Source organism: Micropterus dolomieu, linkage group LG13 (assembly GCF_021292245.1).
Source record: "Micropterus dolomieu isolate WLL.071019.BEF.003 ecotype Adirondacks linkage group LG13, ASM2129224v1, whole genome shotgun sequence".
Classification (NCBI taxonomy): Eukaryota; Metazoa; Chordata; class Actinopteri; order Centrarchiformes; family Centrarchidae; genus Micropterus; species Micropterus dolomieu.
This window is the reverse complement of record NC_060162.1, coordinates 4,195,641-4,218,043: the sequence shown is the minus strand read 5'-3', so window position 1 is coordinate 4,218,043 and position 22,403 is coordinate 4,195,641. Positions and strand designations below refer to the sequence as shown.

At 40.3% G+C, this 22,403-nt stretch overlaps 1 protein-coding gene across 5 annotated transcripts; it reads right to left on the bottom strand.

The window, feature by feature from the left end:
• Positions 1-482: 482 nt before the first annotated feature.
• papolg (poly(A) polymerase gamma) lies at positions 483-21,200 on the bottom strand. Of its 5 annotated transcripts, XM_046066683.1 has the most exons (24): positions 20,782-21,199; positions 19,894-20,052; positions 19,534-19,600; positions 19,284-19,365; positions 15,992-16,101; positions 15,157-15,210; positions 12,906-13,017; positions 12,549-12,638; positions 12,242-12,380; positions 12,038-12,110; positions 10,369-10,489; positions 10,082-10,166; positions 9,144-9,197; positions 8,768-8,887; positions 8,326-8,435; positions 7,783-7,904; positions 7,508-7,665; positions 7,184-7,302; positions 6,690-6,892; positions 6,506-6,583; positions 6,362-6,421; positions 6,122-6,225; positions 5,896-5,999; positions 483-2,755 (listed from the first exon to the last, which is right to left on the bottom strand). In XM_046066683.1, exons 1-24 carry the CDS (start codon positions 20,796-20,798, stop codon positions 2,580-2,582), a joined length of 2,517 nt encoding a protein of 838 aa, XP_045922639.1. In that variant the 5' UTR covers positions 20,799-21,199; the 3' UTR covers positions 483-2,579. The 5 variants fall into 5 exon arrangements, with proteins under 5 accessions (XP_045922639.1, XP_045922641.1, XP_045922640.1 ...); XM_046066684.1 differs by lacking the exons at positions 483-2,755; positions 5,896-5,999 and having other exon boundaries at positions 6,118-6,225; positions 20,782-21,200; XM_046066685.1 differs by lacking the exons at positions 15,157-15,210; positions 15,992-16,101; positions 19,534-19,600; positions 19,894-20,052; positions 20,782-21,199 and having other exon boundaries at positions 19,284-19,371.
• Between the last annotated feature and the right edge of the window lie 1,203 nt (positions 21,201-22,403).

Genomic DNA, 22,403 nt, shown 5'->3' with positions numbered 1-22,403 from the left:
GAGACCAAAAGAAACCATGGACTAATCTTAAAATCACAAAGTGCATTTCTCATTGAGATTAAAAGTTCATTCTTGACCTTGGAAACAGTCATTGACCAAACAATCTCCCCATTAGGTCTGTTAAGCTCTGCAGTTCTCAGTAACTTCACAATCAATTTAACGCTAATTTATTAAGCTGAACTGACACAGACACGAAAGCTGGGGTAGGCAATTATTACAGAAGCATTTTCTATTTGTTGAAATTCACTTTACATCCCGACAGCAATCAATAAAATGCTCTGACAGAAAAACTTAAAAAAATCTAGTATCTGTGGCTGCTGCAGGACTGTTGTAAGCACGGCTGTTTACCTGTGTGCACTCCTTTGTGTTGGTAATAAAAAAAACAAACTCCCATCACTGCCAGAAGAGGTGAACATGTGTCAATTTATGACAACAAATAATTGTATAAAAGACATATATAACAAAGAACACAGACATCAGCGTAGTTTTTAGGGGTTTAATGGGTGTACAGATTCATTTAAAGGAAGTGATAAACACATACAAAAATACCCTTTCAATACATTTTAGAAACAAACATCTAAATGACTTGTTTTGTTAAATGTTTCTGAACAGCAAAACATGAATTGTCTGAAACAGAGTGGTGCAGATTTCATTCAAAAAGAGACCTACCTGCTATGAATGCTATTTAAAAAAAGATCACATGGTACAAATATGCAAATATAAATAAAGTGATAAGAAAACCCCCAATAATGAAGAATATGCCTTTTGAAAAACAGTTCTCTGTACATTTAGTTGGGGAAAACTGATGCTGGAAAATAGAGCCTGTGTTAACTCGCTACCTGCTCCGAAGAAGAGGGTACCTCGTCAGCATCACTTTATAGTATACATATATCTTCTGTGCTGAACACAGAGCTATCCAGCTTTAGACCATAAAGATGGAGGGTTGGGGCCAAAGGCAGGAAAAGAGTTGTCTCCTCACTCCCCCCCCCCACTGGTGACCCCAGGATGCCTTTTAAGAACCTCCACAGGAGGCGCAGAGGGTAAACACCCAAAACGAAGGGAATTCTGTCTCTCTCCAACACATAAACACAACCGTCTATGCATGCACGCTCATACAGTCAACCACACGCATGCATACACACACATACACACACGCCAGCACAACTCCTCAAAAAGCTTCGAACCGTTTTTTCCATTAAGCACCAAAAACTTTCATGGACACAAAAACAACCAGGACCTGGCTTCATCAGGAACAAGCTGCACCATTAAAACAGACCATGGTGAACTGGTGGGGGTGGGGGGAGTCAAGCAGTTTCCCGAACAAATCACTTTTGTTGTTTGAGGTTAATTTTAGATGTCAGACAATCTGCGAATCACAGGGACACACAACCGATGTTTAAACACTTTCTTGTGACTGTCTAAACTATCCAGTGCTCACCGACCTGACATCTAGGGCTTAAACTCAAGGCAAGTGCACAGAAAACCCAGCCTTTAAATAATAATTACAAAAACAAGATCAACAATAGGCGTGACACTGAAGCTATACTGAACAGAAGGATTAGCGTAGCATTTTGATGGTTCTTCCAATGTTCTGTACTAATCCTTCCACGAGCTAAACAATACCTGAAAAGATGTGATCACTTCCAGAAAATGCACAACGTTTCCTGTTGTCGTAAGGATAATTTATTTGCGGTTACCTGCACCTGAGAAGCACTGGTGTCACTGGGTGTCTATGATCATCTACACATTGCAAGTCCAATACTAACCTGGAGTCCACTTTAGGTAGTTGTGGTGGTCCAAAGAGTTGTGGTCGTGATTTCCGTCATATCCAAGCAAACCCTCAATAAAGCATCCCTGCAACTGTATCCAAAACCTATACAGTGTTTACAAAAAATATCCAGGGCTTGAGACAAAGTTGTTTTGGGACAAGCAACAGAGATAAACAAAAAATTAAATTTTTTTAAACTTTTTTTTCTCATTTTTAGATAAAACTACAATAGAATGGTCAAAAGACTCAACAGTGATCTTTTGCTCTTTTTTTTTTTTAAGACAAAAAAGTTATGTACATCAACATTTACTGTACAGGAGATAAAGAAAAAAAAAAACTAACAAAAAAAAAACAAATCAGCATACACCAGAAGTGTGTAGCAAGCGTCGATAAATGTTTTGGGCTGTTTTAAAACATTAACGGGGAAAAAAGGGAAAATGAAAAGATGAACAGCACATTTTCCATCTGTACTGTGTACATTTTTAAACAGTGAGGGAGAAGACGAGTAAAAAAAAAACTTGCTGTAGTTCTCATGTCAGATATCTCCACGACTGCCGTGTTAAATGGCCTCTGCCTGTGAGTGTGACAGAGGGCGCTGACAACATCTGGTTTAACCAAATCACCTATCCACTGGCAAATCTGTAATATCTGAAGATTTGAGGTGAGGTGTCCGTCCTGCTGCTTCACACTTGAGACTGACTGACCTGAACACGCTCCCTGTCCCTGTGTGAAGTCATCTTCTTGGTGTTTGACTTAAACTGTAAAAGCCCCACCCTCTTTGTATGTATGAATCCAGTCTACAGTTGTGTGTTCAAGCTATGTGGATTCTGGCCTTTTCTGTTTCTTTCAGCCTCTTGGCCTGCTCCTCCAGAGAGGGGGAGTGGGGTCTCTTTGAGGCCGCGCCGTTCAGCGGGTCAGCTCCTCGGCTCACCAAGGTGGGGATGGAGCTGCCAACTGGGGGCGCTGCATGTTTGGATCCCACGTGTTCTACAGAGAGAGAGAAAAACAAAAAAGAGACAAAAACTGTTCATTTTGGCACCTGCATGCGGTTTTAGTGTCACTGTGCTTTCAGACCAAAAGCAAAATGAGCGTTCGGGTCATAAAGTTTACATACAAAGTCAATGCAAAGTTGCATAGAGCCGCGATTTCCTGTCGGGCGGTGCGAAGGGACGTGAAGCGTCACGAAGGGGGCGGTGCCTTCTCGCGTTGTGTGTGAACACTTGCAGTGAATGTACTCACGCGAGGAAAGCGTCGCGAGGATTAAATACGCGTTTGGTCTGAATAGCACCATAAGTCTTTTGACAAAAGTGGATCTTAGTTTTGTGTGGGCATGTTTAGTCACTTGATTTTTGTAAAACAAAATGAAATGGTCTCATTTCTGTTGTGCATTTCTTAGTTCCTTCGCCATTAGGGATGGGTATCGCTACTCGAAGCCTTTATGGTCTCGGTACATTTTTATTTGAATTTCACATCACTTGTCACGATCACTGCGTTCCATCATATCAATTAAAAGGCTTTTGTGGCGCAGCAGCGATCAGCTGATTTTACTCACGAAGCCTCCGGCTGCAGCTGCTTCAGGTGTAGTTGGTTTGATCGGTTGAACGTGCAGCCTCTCTTTTCCTCTCAGTCTTTAGTGTAGTTTAGTCACTTGTTTAAACAGACTCCTTTCTCGTGTTATACTTGTTACTGTCGTTTTTGGAGGTTTGCGACTCACCAATAAAAAGGGAAAAGCACTCGCAGAGATCTTTCCATTCAGGTTATTGATCGAAAGTTAATATCATTTTCCGTTGTTTACTTTCAACACTCAAAAAATTACTTTAAATTCATTTCCCACAACTTATTTGGTCACTAAACTATTTCACTTCTCCTCTCATTCAAATATAAAATAAATTGTGAACTGTACTCTTTCCCCATATAAGACACGTGAGGATGAACTAATTAGGATGAGGAGGATCTCATACAATTTCCTAATACTTTTAACAGTTATTTGAAACAAAAGATATATAACCTTGCTTGTCTATAAAAAATTTAAAAAAAATAATAGGCAACCAATCAACTACTTTGGTTTCAACAGGTGGCATTTTATGCAAGATATCGAATTAAGTACTCTATTGGTATCGTTATCACTTTAAGGGTACTGGTTTTGGTACTGGTATCGTAAATTTTAAGTAATACCCAACCCTAGTTGCCATCTTTATTGTGTACAGTTACCGTGGTTCCAGGTGTTGTTCTTTCACAAATCCCATGTCACCCTGCTGTGCAGTAATACAACAGATTGTAGCTGGAATTATGCTTCCCTGGGCTGCACGTGGGCCAGCATGCACAGGGTTTGCTCTGAGACATTTACACAGATTGCCTCACTAGTTCACTACAGAGATGGGGACTCGAGTTTGAGACTCGGACTCGAGTCCCACACACAGCGACTTCAGACTTGACTCAGACTCGAACAAAGAAGGGCTGAGCACAAAATAGGTTAGTAACCTGAGGTTAGTGAACATGTTTAGCTCAGCATTGACCATCTAACGTTAGCTTGCTTCTTGCTTTAGAGGTTAACGCCATCTGTCATTCGTTATGAAAAGATGAATGAGCGTTTGCTTGCCAAACTTGTGGTGGTCGATTAACGCAATCATTTATGTCCCGCTTTGCTGCAAACAGGTTACGGGTTTTATTGTTGATCATGTAACGTTACAGTTTTACTTAGTTAACGTTACACTGGGCTTGAGAGTCTGGGGGTGTGTTGACTTACAGCAAGGTTATTATAGTTTTGGATTTTTCATTAGTTTTTATTTTTTGGTCGTTCTTTGTTTTCAATTTCAGTTTAGTTTTAATTAGTTTTTACTGTGGATTTGCTAGTTTAGTTTTTATTTTTTGAAAATGCTTGGTTTTAGTTTGCTTTTTATTAGTTAGTTTTAGTCTGTGGCATGATGCCAAGCTCAGCTCACTTTTTTCACAACACATTAAAGTAAGTACAATCATTAGAAATAATGCAGATTTGTGAAAAGGGACACCCTTTAAGCTATCTGAAGCTTGTACGTAGGGGCCAAAACACTAAGCAAATATTTTTGGTCTGTAGTATCCTGATGGCAAGTATGACTGGAAAGCAGTTATAAAATCTAAACCTTTATTAATAATAAAAAAAAAGGTATTAAAACAACGTGAAGCACAAAGACACACTAGCTGACATGCAGAACAAAACAAGGAAAAGAAAACCCAGACAGTGACTCACTACCTGCAACCCAAACTAAACAACTCTATACAGTTGTTGCATTCATATTATTTTGTACACATGTGTAAAAGGTAATAGAGAACATGTTCAAATCCCACCAATTACGCAGCCGATCCCTACCTGGCTCTCCCCAACTAAGTTAGCCTACCCCTAACGTTACATGGGACATCAGTCGCCAGCTGCTACGCTGCAGCCAGACGCCGCCCTGACCCCAGACTCTCGACGAACATGCAGCTTGCCAGCTCTTCATGCGGCGGAGAAGCCTAATACACCCGCTGCTCACCAACAGGTGCTTATTGGCTAATCACCACTGAACTGCTGGTCAGACCCATAGGTCCGGCCAGACCAACTGACCCACGTCAGTTCCCACGACTTTATATCCAATCAAAATGTAGGCTTATTAGGTCCTACAAAATAAACGAAAACTAAGGACATTTACATTTTAATTTTAGTTAGTTTTGCAAAACTACAATATAGTTTTAGTTATCGTTTTTTGTAGAGACTCGTTTTTATTTTCCAGCTCAGACTTGTGAGCATCTCTGGTTCACTAAAATACTGTTAAGCAAGCAGCTAAAATGTTAGAGGACTTGTTAAAGTTAGCTTACTTAAAAATAAATAAATGTCTGCGTGCAATTTTTTTTGGTTTTGTTGTAGATGCAACTAGACACAAGACATGACAACAGTCAGTCGATACACTATGATTTCACATTATAGTTCATTTGGCCATTTTTTCACAAAATCATTTATTTATTATTGGTTGATGAAAAATGAAACAGTTTTCGTCTTGAGAAAAAGGTTAAATATTTTTTGTCATAGTTTTCTTTAACAAAATGAGCCCTGGACAAAAAAACTGACTGATGAATTACCAGAACTGACAATTGACTGAAAACGAGAGACTCACTTGAGCCAATGACAGGAATGGACATTCCCTTTTCTTCGCTGGCACGGGCTGGAGCGTCAGTGGTGAGGGTGCCCTCAAACACTGGGGGCTTAGGAGGTGTGATGCTACATGAAATTGAAACAGATAGGCCACGACATACGTTAAGTTTAGTTAAAACATCAGAAAATCAAAGAACGGCAACATTTTTAATTGCTGCGATGGTGCTGGGAAAACAGTCCGAGCTCACTTGTGGCGGTTGAGGGCCAGTTTAATGGAATTTTTCACGACACGACAAGTGTTGCTGGCTGGGAGAGGCGAGGAGGCATCTGGCAGCTCCATGCTGGGAAGTCTCTGAGGTGGGAAACAGTGACATTATAAATCACCATGCAACCTAACCTAAGTCCTTCACATAGAGAATGTTATTACTGTTAATTAAAATCAAACCATTCAGGTATAAAATGAAGCTAATGGTTTAGAAAGACTTTACCTGTGTTCTTGAGGTATCAATGGTTGGAATGGGCTTAGCCTTTGATCCAGAAAGGGGGATCTAACAGTGAAGAGAGACAAAATGTGATGTTTGTATTTCATCTAGCTTTACGCAGTTAATGGAAGCAGAGCTAATATCACCTACAATATTGGGTCCTTCACTGTGTGTGTCGGAAGATGGTGGATATGGCTCTTTAAATGTAGCATCATCATTGGACACCACCTGCAGCAAAAACAGTAGCATTGATAGTTGAATTCCATTTTTAAATCCAACACCAAAATGTACTCATACTGTAGCTTCTGGCCTGAACTCAGAACAACCTCCTTACCTCTGTGTCTTTGTGCCTCTTGGCCAGGTCCTCCTGTGTAGGCGAGTGTGGTCTCTTTGCAGGAGCTCCGTTGACAGAGTCCTCCAGGCCGTTGGGCTCCTCTTTTGGGCTGCTGGTGGCGTTGGGCTTCACATCCGCACTCTGCACTGTGGTGATGGAGCTGCTGGCTGGTGGGGAAGGAGGCTTGGCTTTAACCGGAGGCTCTTCAGAGTGAGAAGGAGACAGACTTTAATATCAGTGTAAGGACATTCTTTCAGCACTTGCAAAATCAACATGCCTTTTGTTATTATTGTTCTCTAGATTTAAAGTTTCAGTTGGTATTCATTATTATGTATACATATGGTGGCTATGTAACGGGACCATCTATTATGCAATATGACTCTTAATGCTATTTCTAAAATATTAAAACAGCCTATCTCACAAAAGGAAATTATTTTAATTTTCCATAATTTATAGATAGTATCTGTGTAATAGTCACTGGAAAAATGACTCACTTGAGCCAATGACGGGGATGGACATGCCCTGGTCTAGAGCAGCGGGTGCCGCGCTGGGCGCTGGTGCTGCGTTGGGCGCTGGGGAGCCCTCCACAAAAAGCTGCTTGGGAGGGCTGACGCTGAACAAAAGATATTCAGAAAAAAAATATTCACATATTGTGGATTTGAGCCTCATCATTGTCAATAGTAATATATGACAAAGAAAAATACCATATGCATTAGAATAGCTGAAGATACAAAAAAACTTATTAAAGCAATACAACTCTTTAATGTACAAAAGCACAAATAAACATAAACTGCACTACAACAAGAGGTGTATCACACCTATCATCTGTGTCAGACACAGGCTTGGAAGGTTTGCTGGTTGGAGAGCTAAAGGGAGTCCCCGAGTCCGTGTCTCTGGAGCTGTCCAGATGACTGCTGTCCAGAGAGAGCCGCTTAGAGCTCCCACCGTTAGAGCTACGGTTCAACTCAGCTATGCTCTGCAGAAAGTAGAATAGGGGGAAATAAACACAAAAGATTAGGAGGGACAATATTAAAGACCATCATTCAAAATGATTAAAGGGCTTTGTCCCCACATGCACAGGAAGATATCTCACCCTCTTCTTCTTCTGCACCAGTTCAGGAGGCAGGTACTGATGGAGCTGTTTCTTCTTCACATGTGTTGCTTCAATCTTCATCCCTTCCTTCAGCATGTTGATATTGTTGGCTTGTCTGTACACTGCAGAGAACAACATCTCATGTTTGTGATCACTGGCTACTGGAACGAATGTATAAACAATTTACTGACTGTTGGCAATTTCTTCAATTTTGACACTTTGGAACTTGAACACTAGACATTGCTGAATTAATATTTTCAAATACTTCTTACAGTCTCGCAGTAACAGAAGAACTGACACAGGGCTAAGGGTTGCGCAATATTGAGGTATTAAGTAGTACTGTACTTATTTTAAAAGGATCTCTATATCTCAGACATATCTCTCTCTCTCTATTATCTCTATCTCCATCTATCTCTCTCACCAATTACAACCTTTTAGTCATTGTGGACACTTGCACACAGTACAACTGTGCTGTAGCCTATTTTATCTTAAATGTTCAGTTGTTCCATGACCACCAACAGAAAGTGATATGACAGGACCTACCAGTGTCTGTGAAGGACTGGATGTCGTATGTCAGGTCAATGTTCACACTCTCCGCATTCTCCACTTTTTTGAAGATTATCCCAATGAACCACATGGACACAAAGTCGTTCCTGTTACACAACCAGCAAAATAAACAACAATGTTTATTTCAGAACATGTTCGTGATGCTAGATCAAGTAAATGCACACACTTGTACTCTCAAAAGGTCAACAGATTCCATGAGCCTGCCTAATAATTAACAGCAAGACCCTATCCAATAATGATTTCATGGCTCACTGACTTGGCAGTAGCAGTATTCACACATGTCAACAGGAACCATGTTCTAATTACTCAGGGACAAAAAATGAAAAATGTCTGATTAATGATTAGTAAGATTTGCCTTTGCTAATCTAGAACCAATTCTGAATGAGCTGTTTCTATGTATGGATAAAACTGGACTCACTCGTTGCGGTTTTCTTTGGACCCAGGGAAGGACTGGGGGTTGACATGAGCTAGGGTAATGTACTCATTCCTCTCCAGGTTTCCCACCAGAACACGGATCTTTGACTCCACCAGACCAATCCTGAGGGAAAATATCAGTATATTTTCCAGAGGCGTCGGTAACAGAAGTTATCTTAACAGTACTCCAGTACAGTCTCCTGCCAGCATGAGTTCCGTTTTTGGGTTAGATTATATGCATTTCTTTTGTTATATTGTGACAGGTAATGTGCTACACACCAATTTAAACTCAAAAGAAATTCTCAGAAAAAAAAAATAACCCTCAGGAATGTTGCACAGCCGATGCAGTTTAAATACAATAAAGGTTCTTTGACACTCACCATTCTAAGTGGTTTTCTTCTGTGGACGCACTGGCAGTCAGAACGATGTAATGCCTGCATAACAAAACAGAATATCAGACAAGATGTAGAATAACTCAACCCAAAAGGCTCCTTCTAAAAGACTAAATGGTTGTACAGGGACTGGCAGCATTACAGCAACGTCTGCCAAACCCTCCCTAGGGTTTAATTATGATGAGCTTCAGGACCATCCGAATGAAGACCTCCCTCCATACAATCAGTATTTGTGAAAGACTAGTGTGCAAGCATAATCATCTTGTGTCCAGCTCCAGTACTTCATTACATATATGATTCTAATCATCAACCTTAATTATACTGTACATGTGATATTAAGCATTTAATGATGTGATTCAGCAGCATTTTGATAATCAAAACTCCTGGGTTCAATGTGTTAAACAGAGGAACATTAAAAATAATCAGTCATATCAGCAAGTTGCTAACGTAGTGCCAGTGGTGAAACTGCAGCGCCAACAGAACCTGGCAAACAGTTGTTTCTTGAGCTGCGTGGGAGGAACTTTCATAAACAAATGAGTCACCAAACGCTACTGACCACTGTTAGGATGAGTCAAATCTGCCCAAAACCAAAAAAGTGAAAACAGTAAGTTGTTCAGGGGGAAAAAAAACCAAAACAAAAATACAACCTTCATCTGGTTTGAGTTTTAATTGCACAATTTTATGGCCTGCCAAGACTGTAAATGTCACAAACAGTTCATTTCCACACACCCTTCTATGATACTTACCAAGGTTCACAAAATGAATACAACTTGCATTAAAGAATTGTGATCTTCCTTCTAAGCAAGGAAACCATGATTGCCATATACACACACGAAACTTGCAGCTCTACATGTTTTATTCATCTTGCATTGATTAATAAAATGTTCCATCCATCAGTCCATTAACTGACAAAAATCAACACCTACTTGTACTTTTGGAAAAAGTTGGGTGGCTCAAAGAGTTTGGGCCATTCTGCTTTCCCCTGAAGAATCTCATCTGTGACGCTGAGGCCTGTTCACACCAGACACAGTGGGACAGAGACATATCAGGCTCAACAATTCAACATGCAAAATGACAATGTAAAATAAAAAGGTGGAGACTATAAAATAAAATCCATAGAAATGTACTATCACCATTGCCTTTCAAAAATCTAGGCGATATGAGATTTTAAGAACTGCATACAGTGTTGTGACAGTCAGGCAGTCTGCATTACCAAATTTGAACTCCTCGCTCATAATGGTGCGCGTAGACGTGGAGACATTGTACGTGGAGTTCTGCTGAGGATAGGCAGGTGTGATGATGGGCATCAGGTGGTATCTGTCAGATGGGTTCACCTATAAACAGCACAGGGACCTAGATTGGTTCACTGCAGACATGAGAACTTCCACTAACACATCTACACCCTCCACCCACCATACAGCATGAGAAAGGCAACTTCACACATACACACACACACACACACACACACACTAATGGCATCATAAAACCAAGGGTACACCCGATCCCTGCCGCCCCCTCACTCCCACACACAGGGCACATCCCAATTCACTTCAGTCTTTACATTTCCCCTCATTTTCATTTTTTCCCCTCAAGTAACATGAGAAGCAACTTTCTCTCAAATGTGTGAAGTGATTTGTCAGCTAGTGATGGAGCCTGTAACAGAGCTTTAGCATCAGTAGTTATTGTAATGCATTACACCCAAAACAGTCAGTCATTTTAGCAATTTAATTTTTATGTTCTCCAATATGACAAATATATATGTATTACATGTAGCTTACATTGAACTTTAAAATAAATTGCCTGATCAGCACCAACACATGCATGCACAACCCATATTTAGATTGTGTACAGATCAGCCAAACCACAATTATATTGCACAATACTTTGTGTGTTTGTTTTACCCCGGATGCCAGCCACTCAATGACCTCATACCACCAAAAGCTCTTTTGGGGTGAAAACAGAGACCGTAATTTGAAGAGCTGCTGGATGCTATCTGCACATGGCTTTAAGCCATTTCTGAAAGCAGCAAAGCATTTTATTATTTTTATGCACATTTTGTTCATAAACTTTAAGTCTACCTTATAATGAGCATGTCTCACAGCACACAAATATAACTAAAGTAACCAAAACATTTGGAAAAATTGTGTGTAAAACTGTATTCTCTGCCCAATGCACGGTGATTGTTGGCCGTACTGTGACTGAACGGAAACGACACCAACAGAAAATTAAAAAGTGTTTATTACTGAAGGGACACTACAAACATGACACAGCAATTACAACAGCTACAAGGTTTTCAACTAACTGAAAAATTCGTTTGGGATATATAAATGTATGATATCATATGATAAACAGCAAGAAAAATCTAAAGTCAAAACAAATATATCAAAGCCATGGCCGGGGGGGGGATATCAAATAGACAGTCGAGAAGGGTGTCCTTATTACTGCACAGAGGACTGTCATTTATCTGCCCACGCAGGTTTTTGATTGTAGTGTTGCACTGATGCGATTTAAACAATTGTCAGATCTGTTGTGCTATTCAACTGCTAATGCATTTTTACTGAAGGGGTGTTTCTGTCTGACAAAAAGACATCCACGTAGGAAATCTTCCTTGCTCCATGCTGCTCTGGGAAGCCTCCTCTGAGCAGCGATAAGGGCATTGGAACTCATTTAGGGGACCCGGTCAATTTCCGGGTCACATGAGGACAGAGGAATGAGGAGACAAGAAATGAGAAAATAATATGTACCTATACTCTAACTGTTGAGCTAACAATAAAATACCAACAAACTTTTCACAACTCAGCAGAAAACCGTTTCCTGTGTCTGCAACACACACACACACACACACTTATAAACATAACATAAAACAATGATGTCATACTCACTCTGGGATCCCACACAGGTAAATTCAGATTACTGTCCTCAGGCTGTTTCAATAGCACAGGATTTGGCCACTCCCTGTAGGATGGAAATGTAGTCAAATGTGTGAATACTCAAATACAATTGTTTGCACAAGGCTGTGAAATACTGCCATCAAGTGGGACAGGAAAGTATACGGTTATAGAGTGTTGTGAGAGCTAAATTCTCACCATTTGGAAAACACCAAGAAGAACTTGTGGACCAGCGTGGCAGCCACAGCGTTAGGGTAGAGCTGGCAGGTCCTGGCCACCAGCATGGCCCATGACACTCCACCCAGAAACCCCAGCATGTTGGAGTAGATCCCACGACCTGCGGACAGAGGACACATTACAACATCTATATCTTCAAATTCTACACATCTCCACACTTTAGAGCATTTATTTATTTGTATTTTTCTTAAACTGTGACAACTACTGAATATGACCCATGGATTGCAAGCAATAAAAACAGATTACAAGTACATTTAAATCCACATACGTTTTGCCCACAGTTTGATGGCTCTCAATGTCAGCCTGAAGTTTTCTTTGTTTGGCACGAGGTACAAAATTTCATCGGTCACTCGGCAGCCTGAAAAACAACGTGTCAGAAACCTAAAAAACTGACAGTAGTACAGTAAATTCCTAGTAAGAGAATGCTTTCTTCTGAAACCTAACCAAACTTACGTTGTTTAGATTCCTATACCTGCCACGACTAGTTGCTACAAATGTGACGTACTAAAAGCTTATTCTACTCTTGTACTTATTAAAAACAGCACCAGCATCAAGTATCAGGGATCAAGTCAATATCAGCTTCTCTACTGTATGTATACAATCCAATAGAAGTCATGTAGTGTACCATTAAGGCTGCGGATACACCGAATATCCAAGTTTCTCAGGATGGAGTCCCCCCTCAGGTCCAGGTTGTCGGGAATGGACTGTAAGGCGAGTCTGGCAAAAAGCAGGTCAATCTGCTCAGACAGACAGAAAAATAAGAGTAGAGATCAAACATAATTAGAAATCATCCATCTTCTGTAACTGCCAGTTAGGGCTGAACGATTAATTGCATTTTCGATATTATCGCGATGTGATAAAACGAGATTATCTAATCGCAAAGGCTGCGATTACGCTCTGGTTACATGACACGCAGCAGTAAACAAGTCTGAAGAGAAAGCATCAACATCGCACATTACGCTGTATCCTGACTTGCTGAGTAATGGCCTAAAGCTTGACAAGCCACTAGAGAAATTTAGTGTCACACAGGGAAATGAAAGTAGCACTCGCCACCCGCAGGTAAATTGGTGGTGGGTGAAATGGTCGGGCCATTTGCTGCTTTAACGGACAGAAAGACACGTGTAGTAAGGTAAGGGTATTGTGGCGATCAGTGCATGTGTCTCACACACAGCCAGAGTTACAGCCAGTGCCCTGCTTACCTGCATCGGAGGCTGCGGGGGAGCCGGTGTTGTCGGAGAATTACTAAGCTTGTCTATTAAACACAAGAGGCGACACTTGGTTTTATTTTTGTTGGCCAACCTTTGAACTGAACCTCAAACTGAGTATTTTTTTGTTTGCTTACTGGGATACAGAAAGATTGACTAGAATATTTGAACTGAGATAAGGACTCAATTGGTGGTTGAACTGTGGGTTTTGTATCGAGCGCTTACTGTAGCCTATAGCACAGTGTGCTGTAGTTTTTCTTGTTGTCTATAGGTAGGCCTACCTGATGACATGTGTTGGTTGTACTATACACCAATTTATTGCATGTCCGTTTTGAATAAAACAGAAGGCAAAGAGCTTTAAAATTAATCACATTAAATCTCAATTGCAATATTGGTATAAAAAAAAAAAAAAAACCCTGAACAGGATTGTTCAGGGTAGCAGGGATGGATCTGAATTAGAGCAGATACACAAATTATTTTGCACTTTTGTTACAAATGACCCATCTCACAACGTTAACACTGACCGTCCATTATGGCAATATGCATGGAATTCTACGCAAACCCGTCGTACTTAAAGTCAATGGTGTGCTGCGACTAAGCACGCAAAACATAACAGCCACCTTAAACATCATAATGGAAACAAATGCTGCAGGTATGTAAGAAACAAGCAGTCAGATGTGATTTTCCAACCTGCAAAATACATAAATGCACTGCTGAGATAAGGCTTCAGCTAGGCACAACCATACTTCAACATAATGTAATTCTAATAGTTTTGGAAATATACTCGGCAAAAAAAGAAACATCCTCTCATTTACAACTGCTTTTATTTTCAGCAATCTCAACATGTGGTATTATTTGTATGAACATAAACAAATTCAACACCTAAGACATAAACTGAACAAAGTTTCACAGACATGTCAGAAACAGAAATGAAAAAAATGTGTCCTTGAACAAAGGGGGGCTCAAAATCAAAAGTAACAATCAGTATCTGGTGTGGCCCTGTGCAGGTGTTGTTACATGTGGTCTGCCACTGCGGAGACGATCAAATGTCCTTCTCGTCTCCCTGTAGTGCTTCCTAGGCATCTCACAGTACAGACATTGCAATTTATCGGCCTGGCAACATTGGCAGTCCTAATGCCCCCCTGCAGAATGCCTAAGGCACGTTCCTGCAGACAAGCACGGACCCTGGGCATCTTTCTTTTGGGGTTTTTCAGAGTCAGTAGAAAGGTCTCTTTAGTGTTTAAGTTTTTAACACCGTGACATTAATTGCCTACTATCTGTACGCTGTTAGTGTCACAACAACCATTCCATTCCAGGTGCATGTTCATTGATTGTTTATGGTTCATTGATCAAGCATGAAAAACATTGTGTAGCAAACAGTTACAGGTTACTGATCTTTACAATCTCCGTCCTACCTATGCCTAAGAGTACAAATACACTCTATAAAAGCTTTCTCAAAATGGTAATTATTTCCAAGTAGGGTGTATTTAGTGATGCAATACCCCTATATGTAGACAGCACGCACCACTTGGATCTCAAAGTGACATACCTCTATACCTATAAAAGTGTTGTCAAACTGGTAATTGTTACTGCCAAGTAGTGTGTATTTAGTGACGCGGCACCCCTATATGTAGAACAACACATATCACTTCAATTCTTTAAGTGACTTACCTCTATTCCGTCAAATTTGAATTTTATCACTGGTACAAAAGCGTCCTCAACAGCCTTAAAAAAAAAAAAAAAGCACCAAGAGACAATATCACCAACAAATATGAGACAAGCCCAAGTTGCAAGAAGACACAATTTGCATACAGTAATATTCCAAAGACATGTAAAGTTATGTATTTCAGCATGCTCCTTAAAATGTCACCTACAGTGTTTGGAAAATGTTTGGGGACAGTTCAAATTTAGAAAATATGAGCATAAAGTGGAATGAGTGTGTTGCTTATAGATGTTTATGGAGGCCAGGGCCTCAAGATTCAATTATCATGCTCTTCTTACAAACACATCCACCAGTGAAAGTTCGCTGAGCTGTACCGCTACATTTTTGTATACGATCAGCAAGATGAGAACCGAAATAAACGCTTCAACAAAAAAGCTAATTTGATAAATGTATTTAAATACAATTTAGTGTCACCACAAAAATAAACTAAAGGGGTTTGCACACTTTTTCCATCATGGTATTAATAAATGCACCTTTGGAAATTAACACTGATAATCAGTAGCCCTATCACCGTGGGTCTCACTCATCTGCTAAATTACTACATTACTCACTCTAGTACAGGGCTTTCTTATTCCTCCACCTATTCAGCAGAAGTACACTTAGACTCAGAAATGCACAAGAAATATAGCAAACTAAACCAACATTAGGTGCAGTTTTGAAGGTCAGGGATGAAACGGGGGCTTCCCTCTAAATAACTGTGTGGGACATTTGACATAGAAACCTATACATAAGTACATTTTTTTTTAACCTGTGCTTTAATGACAAAATGCCACATAGACTTACCCTCAGGTCTTTGATCTCTTCGTGCTGTTTCAATTTCTCAAAGAAAGACTGGAAAAAGTCACTTCTCTCTACATGGCGTGGAGCCACACATAAGGCATCAATATCAGCTCCTGGAAAAAACAGTATCTTTAACCTGTGTAATCTGTGTTGCCTAGTAGAAACAATCTGATAAATGAACACAACAAAGTTGCTGCATTCTAGGCTAAAGAGAGTTCATGTAATAAAACATCACGGATAAACAAGTGAAGTGCAGAAAAGACCCCTAACAAGTTTTCTGACTGTCCAACTGCTTTGGACAGTCCCAGCCTATAAAATGTGGAATTAGATATTTTTTAACAAACAAAACCACAAATCAGAGCTGGTTTTGCTGCACACTGATGAACTAGTGAACTTTGTAAAAAGCACAAATGAAATCAATTTCAAGTATTTGTTTACGTCTAAGACTAGTAGAGGTGAGTCTAAATCTTCCATTTGCTGTCCTGACACCATATCCATTTCTCTATACTAATGCATCATCTGTGAACTGAAACTTGAGCCGCTTTTCATTTGTTTTCTCTCCTCTGCATTTCACTTGCTCACAACTGTGATACAAAGAAGTTCAACTGATTCAGGCTACATCCACACTAATACGTTTTCATTTAAAAAATATATTTTTTTAAAAGGAAAATGATCTCTTTACACGAGTGTTTCAGTACCATTTCAAAAATTAATCTCCACACCAACACGCCTGAACACGCATATCACGAGACAATTCACATACATCCACGGAAACCCTAATATTTTTGCTAGTCCTTCCACACACTGACTGACTGTATTCAGACCAAATGCGAATTTAATCCACACAACACTTTCCTCGCAGGGGTTTTATAGCTGGACATCCCTGGAGTGTTCACACACAATGCAATAACACAAATAAACACAACTTGCCATTACTACAGCTGTATGAACCCAAAGTAAACATTTTGCTGTGATTAAATAGCAGTGAACGGATCAAACTGATGCCGAACTAACTACAATATGATGCATATTTGTTAAACATATGAATTCACGCTTTGTCAGGCCTGTCAGCAAGACAACTTCTAAAATGTTTGTTTGTTTGGATCAATCAGGGCTATGCTATGCTAACTTGGTCACAGTAAAGTACAACGATAGCTGTAATAAAGTTACATACACATGTTTTCTGAACTCACCAGGTAGTTCAACCTCCTCGCTTTCTTTTCTCCCAGCAATGTCCAGTTTTGTCCGTTTTTTATATAAATATGAAGTAGTGCCAAACGACGCTAACACCACCACTGGAACCGGGTGTGCACGGAATCTAGCTGCTGAGAAGTTCGAGTGAAGATAAATAAACGTTGTAATCCCAAAAACTAAAGTAAAAAGCTAATTTAATAACAGCAGTTTACTCCGAGCTCCTCCCTCGAGCAAACGGCGTAGTTGTCAGAGCATAATCCAGTTCACGGGTGTTTATTTGTCCAAAAGCTGGAGCGCAGCTCCCTGCTCCTCTCTCCCAAGTTTAGCAGATCTCAGCCGGCCAGCAGATTTTCAATCGCCCACTCTGCCTGGCCCTCTCCACACGCTCTGAAGCTGTCGGTGACGTACAGACAATCTCGGCGTTGTTTTCTCGCTTGCGTTGAAAATATTCAACTCATGTGAATTCCTTCGCGTTGCCGGCGCCGGCACCGCCCCCTTCGTGTCGCCCGACAGGAAATCGCAGCTCTAAGCGTCCTTGCATTGACTTTGTATGTAAACTCACCGCCCCGAACGCTTGCTTTGCTTTTGGTCTGAAAGCACCATTAGGCTCTACTATGTCTGTATGGACAAGCAGCATGCACGTAACTCAGAAGAAAGCTCGCGATATGGTGGATTTTAGGTGCAAGAAAGGGAATCTGTGAGCAGATGATAGCAAGGTAGAGAAGAAAGCAAACCACATGTTTATAGTGGCTTTTGTGGAGTTCACCACGGCTTGGTCTACAGCAGAACTGTGACAACAGCTGGTCTAGAGTGACGTCAAAGTCGCATCAATTCCGGTGTCCAGGCTCAGGTCGCATTTAAAAAAATAAAAAATATACGATCTGTATCGGATTTACACATATCAAAGTGGCCCAAATCCGAACTGGAAAAGATCAGATTCCATGTGAATTGGCCTGTTCACACTGTTGAAACAAAATACAGCTAATTTTCACCTTGCGTCACCTAGTAGATGGACCAGAGTTCGGCCTTATCAAGGCAGCTGAGTCAGTCAACCACAGACTTATAGTTTGAAAGTCACAGGCCGTTACCTTTGGCTTACTTTAGCTCAGCAAATGATCCTAACGTGACCTGGGGAAACCTGTTTGATATTACCATTACCAGCTGACAAATCAGGGAAGGACACGTTGTGATTGATAAGACCCAATCGGGCAGTGAACCTGGATGTCCGTTTCATCTGAAAATTCTCAGTTTTGCGCCTGTCCAGAAAAAAACGCAACCCCAAAGTTATCAAACTGAAATGGAGTTGGCAACATTTTCAAAAGTCTACAATGCCGGAGTAGTGTGGAAGCTAGCCGTAACCATAGCAAAGTCAAAGTATTTGTGTGGATGTAACGTTAATGACAAACAATGTGGCAATTCTCACGTTTGATTTTTCCAGAAGAGCAATGGGTTGTTATAAACAAAGCACTGCAAATTGATCACCGGTTGGATTAGTGGATATCAACCAGTGAATAGAATAACTCAACCACCTCCAGCACCATTACCAGTTATGCAGATTTGTTCGGAACATCCTTAATTATTCAGATTGATGGCACACACCATAGAGTTAAAAAATGAATAGTAAAAAACAGCATTGTATTTTTTTGTTATACATCTAATTATTTAAAGAATATACTTTTTGATCTCACTTGCTGTGTCCGTTGTTTAAACCATATTCACACAAGGGCCTTCAGTATACTAAGCCAATGTTTACCAGCTTTCATACCCTAAAACTGGCATTGTCATGTTCTTCTGCCATTGACTGTTTTTGAAAAGACTAGCCACGTGCTTTAGTATAGTTAGGGTGAACTGAACTTCTCAAAAACAATGAAGCATGCCAGCTTAGACAGGGTCGACTGCTGTGTGGCAGTAATGTTCTGTTACTGCTGGGTTCTCTTTGCTCCATTTGAAAGTCAATATAGCCAAGCACACCGTGCAAGTGTTATTAAAGTTTAATGCTGTCAGTCACCTTTCCTGGCATAAAAAAAGTGTTGAGTATAGTTGATTGATGATGTTGCTGCAATGAATGAACACTAAAATATCAAACATCAACTAGACATACCTTTTGTGTGCACTCCAAGCCGGTACGAACCAAATGTAAATATCTTGCCTCCAACACAGCTTATAGCTGATGGTGGAAGGTTCTGTAGAGGAGAGAAAGGTATACAGTGAAGTCAATATGGAGTTATTTCCTCTTTGTGGCTTTACTATAGAAAGCTTTAGTGTGTCTTGTGATTTTTTGTCCCCATTAACAACCCCATTTTACATCATAACTTACACTTAAAGGCATTCAACACCACAAATGAGCATACCTTTAGTTCACTGATCTCTGCTATCCATTCTTTAACAAAGTTATTCAACTTCCCAAGAACTGCAAGTCTGAAAGGAGATATAACTTTTAGCAGGTGCTTCATTCACAATACACACACCTCTCACTGATCATAGTGTGAGGATGAAAATGATACAAATATACAACACACATTCAAAAATTCAGTTTTTAGTAGTCTTCAGTTGAGACTACCAAAGAAGTGCTGGGGCATTATTTTACATGTGTTCGTGTTACTATTGGCACTACTTCTAAGTGCAGGTGTGCTTGCTGCAATGGAAGGGATGTAGTCTAGATACCCAATAATTGTCTTGTTGTTAATAAAATTATACTTGCTGTTCCTCACCTATGGTTCAATTCCTCTTCATCTTCAAACACCCCAAAAGGTTTCATAGCATCACAGAGCTTCTGGGTGTACTGGTGGTCTATTTCTCGCGGGGGTGCAAGGCTAATGGCAGAGGTGATGCCATAGTGTTTCTGAGGCTGCTGCCCACCAGGCATGGTGCTGAGAGGGAACACGACATGGGAAACATGAAATGACAGCTACTACACCACGTTAAATTTACAATGTCATGGTTTCTAAAACCAATATATGAACTCACGTAACGTTAAGACATTTATCAGCCAGTCAAAATGTATAAGGTGCTATTCTTTACTAGTTGCTGTCGCTCTCCTTTAAGTTACCGCGAACCCCATGTGTAAACACTTAGCTTCATGCTTTAACAACAAAGTGACACATTTACATCACTTAAACAACAAGCGTATTAAGGTTAATAGTTTGTGATTCCAAATCTGAAACGCGAGTTTACCCAAACTGCAGAAACGTGTTTGAAATGTGCCACTATTGAACCCAAGCTGGCGGCGAACGAACGTTAGCCGAGAAGCTACAAACAGGTTGGAAGCGCTAACAAATTGGCTAATTTAGCAAGTTAGCAAACGCTAGCTGGCCGCTGCGGAAGAATTGGTTTTACTAATGACTCGCTTTCTGGTTAGACCTATTTCAGAGTTGACATTTTCTTAAAGAAAAATAAGTGAGCCTTTCGTTTTTTAAGGCATATTTACATTATAGTTACCCAACAACAAACAAGCGACGCGGCCAACTATCGGTGGCTGCAGGCCTTGTTTGGTTGTTGTGACAGTTGGCTAACGTTAGCTTTTAGCCTATTCTTTAGGACTCTCTTACACGCGAACAAAAATGTTCATAAATGGACAATGTGCCACATGCATGACTTACCTTGACATTTCTTTCATGACACTCTAAAAAGCTTGCACTGTTTTACTGCTGTAAACCCGTAAAAAACTAAGAAAGTCAGCAAGTGGAAATGATAACAGCCTCGACCTGATTACAACAATGGTCACTTTCCAGAGAGCGGTTCAAACCTTCCCACTGAACCGGAATCACTTCTTATAAGATAACGTATCAGCTCGTAAGCTTGAAAGAATATTCATATCTAATTAATTTACAAAACGCACGAGAGCTTTTGGATGCTAGCAGCTAAACACGCGTTTAATAGCTGTCAGGCCCGTTTTTAAATTCAAAACTACAAAAGTAACGGCGTTTGTTGGGACAACGTCTGCGTGCAGCACGCTGAGCAACCATCGTCAGGAGCCAGACACCGCCTCGCTGAGGCCACAAATCACGTGACCAGGCCTGACATTGCTCAGCCAAACCAGACCCGATCCTGCACAGCTAGCTGCAACATGTTACCCTCACCTGTCGCACACGGTGAGTATGAACGAAGTCGTTAGGACGAGATATAGCTGGACATTTATAGTTTAATATCTTGAAGATTATGTAGCATAAAAGCTAATGTATAATGCTTAGGTGAAAGGGTACTTCGGAAATGTAGCGTTATGTTGGATAATACTGGCTATAACCGTTACATTTTAAACTGTAGAACTTAAGTATTCCCGTGCTGCGCAAACCTTTTTGAGAACCACCTAAATGTTAAGGACAAAGGGAATGTAAAATACTACACTTTATTTGTGCATAGTGCATGTCTGTATGTAAAATAAAAGCATCTCTGAAAAGTAAACTGCTGTGTTGTGTTCAATATTGCTGTGTCCACCTGAGAGCAAGACACACTGAGGGAAACAAATAAAGGTATAAAACTAAAAAGAAACTAGATGAATAAATGTTGAGGTGTACTAATATGTATTTGTAGTGCCAATAACTTGTTTTTTGGAGGAAAGTATGCTACATCATAGGCCTATATCATTTGTGTTTCCTAAGAATATATTTAAAATATAGCCTATATATCTATGAGCTATTTAAAATATAGCCTATATATCTATGATCAAAGGTGTCAATGTCAGTTTGGTGTGGTGGGAGGTGGCATTTGTGGGTCCTCTGGGGTCCACAGATGGCAGAGCTTGGTCAGAAAATCGTAGGGGTCACCATGACGGGACCAGTGTTGGCTCTCTTCTCCCCCCACCAGCTCCTTCATGTCTTTCTGTTTACTTAGGGGTCATTCTTGTATCCAACAAATCTTTCCTCATTGAGTAGCCAGAAAGTTTACCTTACTGAGACAGAATCGGTCATTCCATTAATAAAATCTGCGTTATATTAACGGACATCCAAATCCCCAATACAGTTGCTCACTTAAGAATCATAATTCCTCAGCAATCAATGCAGTAGGTAAAGCAAGATATAGGCTACAAACATTTATATTAAAAGGGAAATTGTTTAAATAATAAATTTATCGCAGAAGAAGACTAACGAAAAGCCACTGCACTGTGTAAAGAATGGAAGCCATAAACTGTGGCTGTGGCTCAGGAGAGTGGGTTGTCTATTAATCAGAAGGTGGTTTAATCCTAGCTCCTCTAGTCCGCATGTCAAAGTGTCCCTGGGCAAGA

Bases quoted from the DNA above. Each gene is read 5' to 3' on its own strand.
- papolg (XM_046066683.1), bottom strand. The intron at 9,198-10,081 runs GTAGGTGTTGAT...TTTGTTATGCAG, and splicing joins AACTTTTTCCAAAAGTACAA to GCATTACATCGTTCTGACTG. The intron at 8,888-9,143 runs GTGAGTGTCAAA...ATTTTCCCTCAG, and splicing joins GAAGAAAACCACTTAGAATG to GATTGGTCTGGTGGAGTCAA.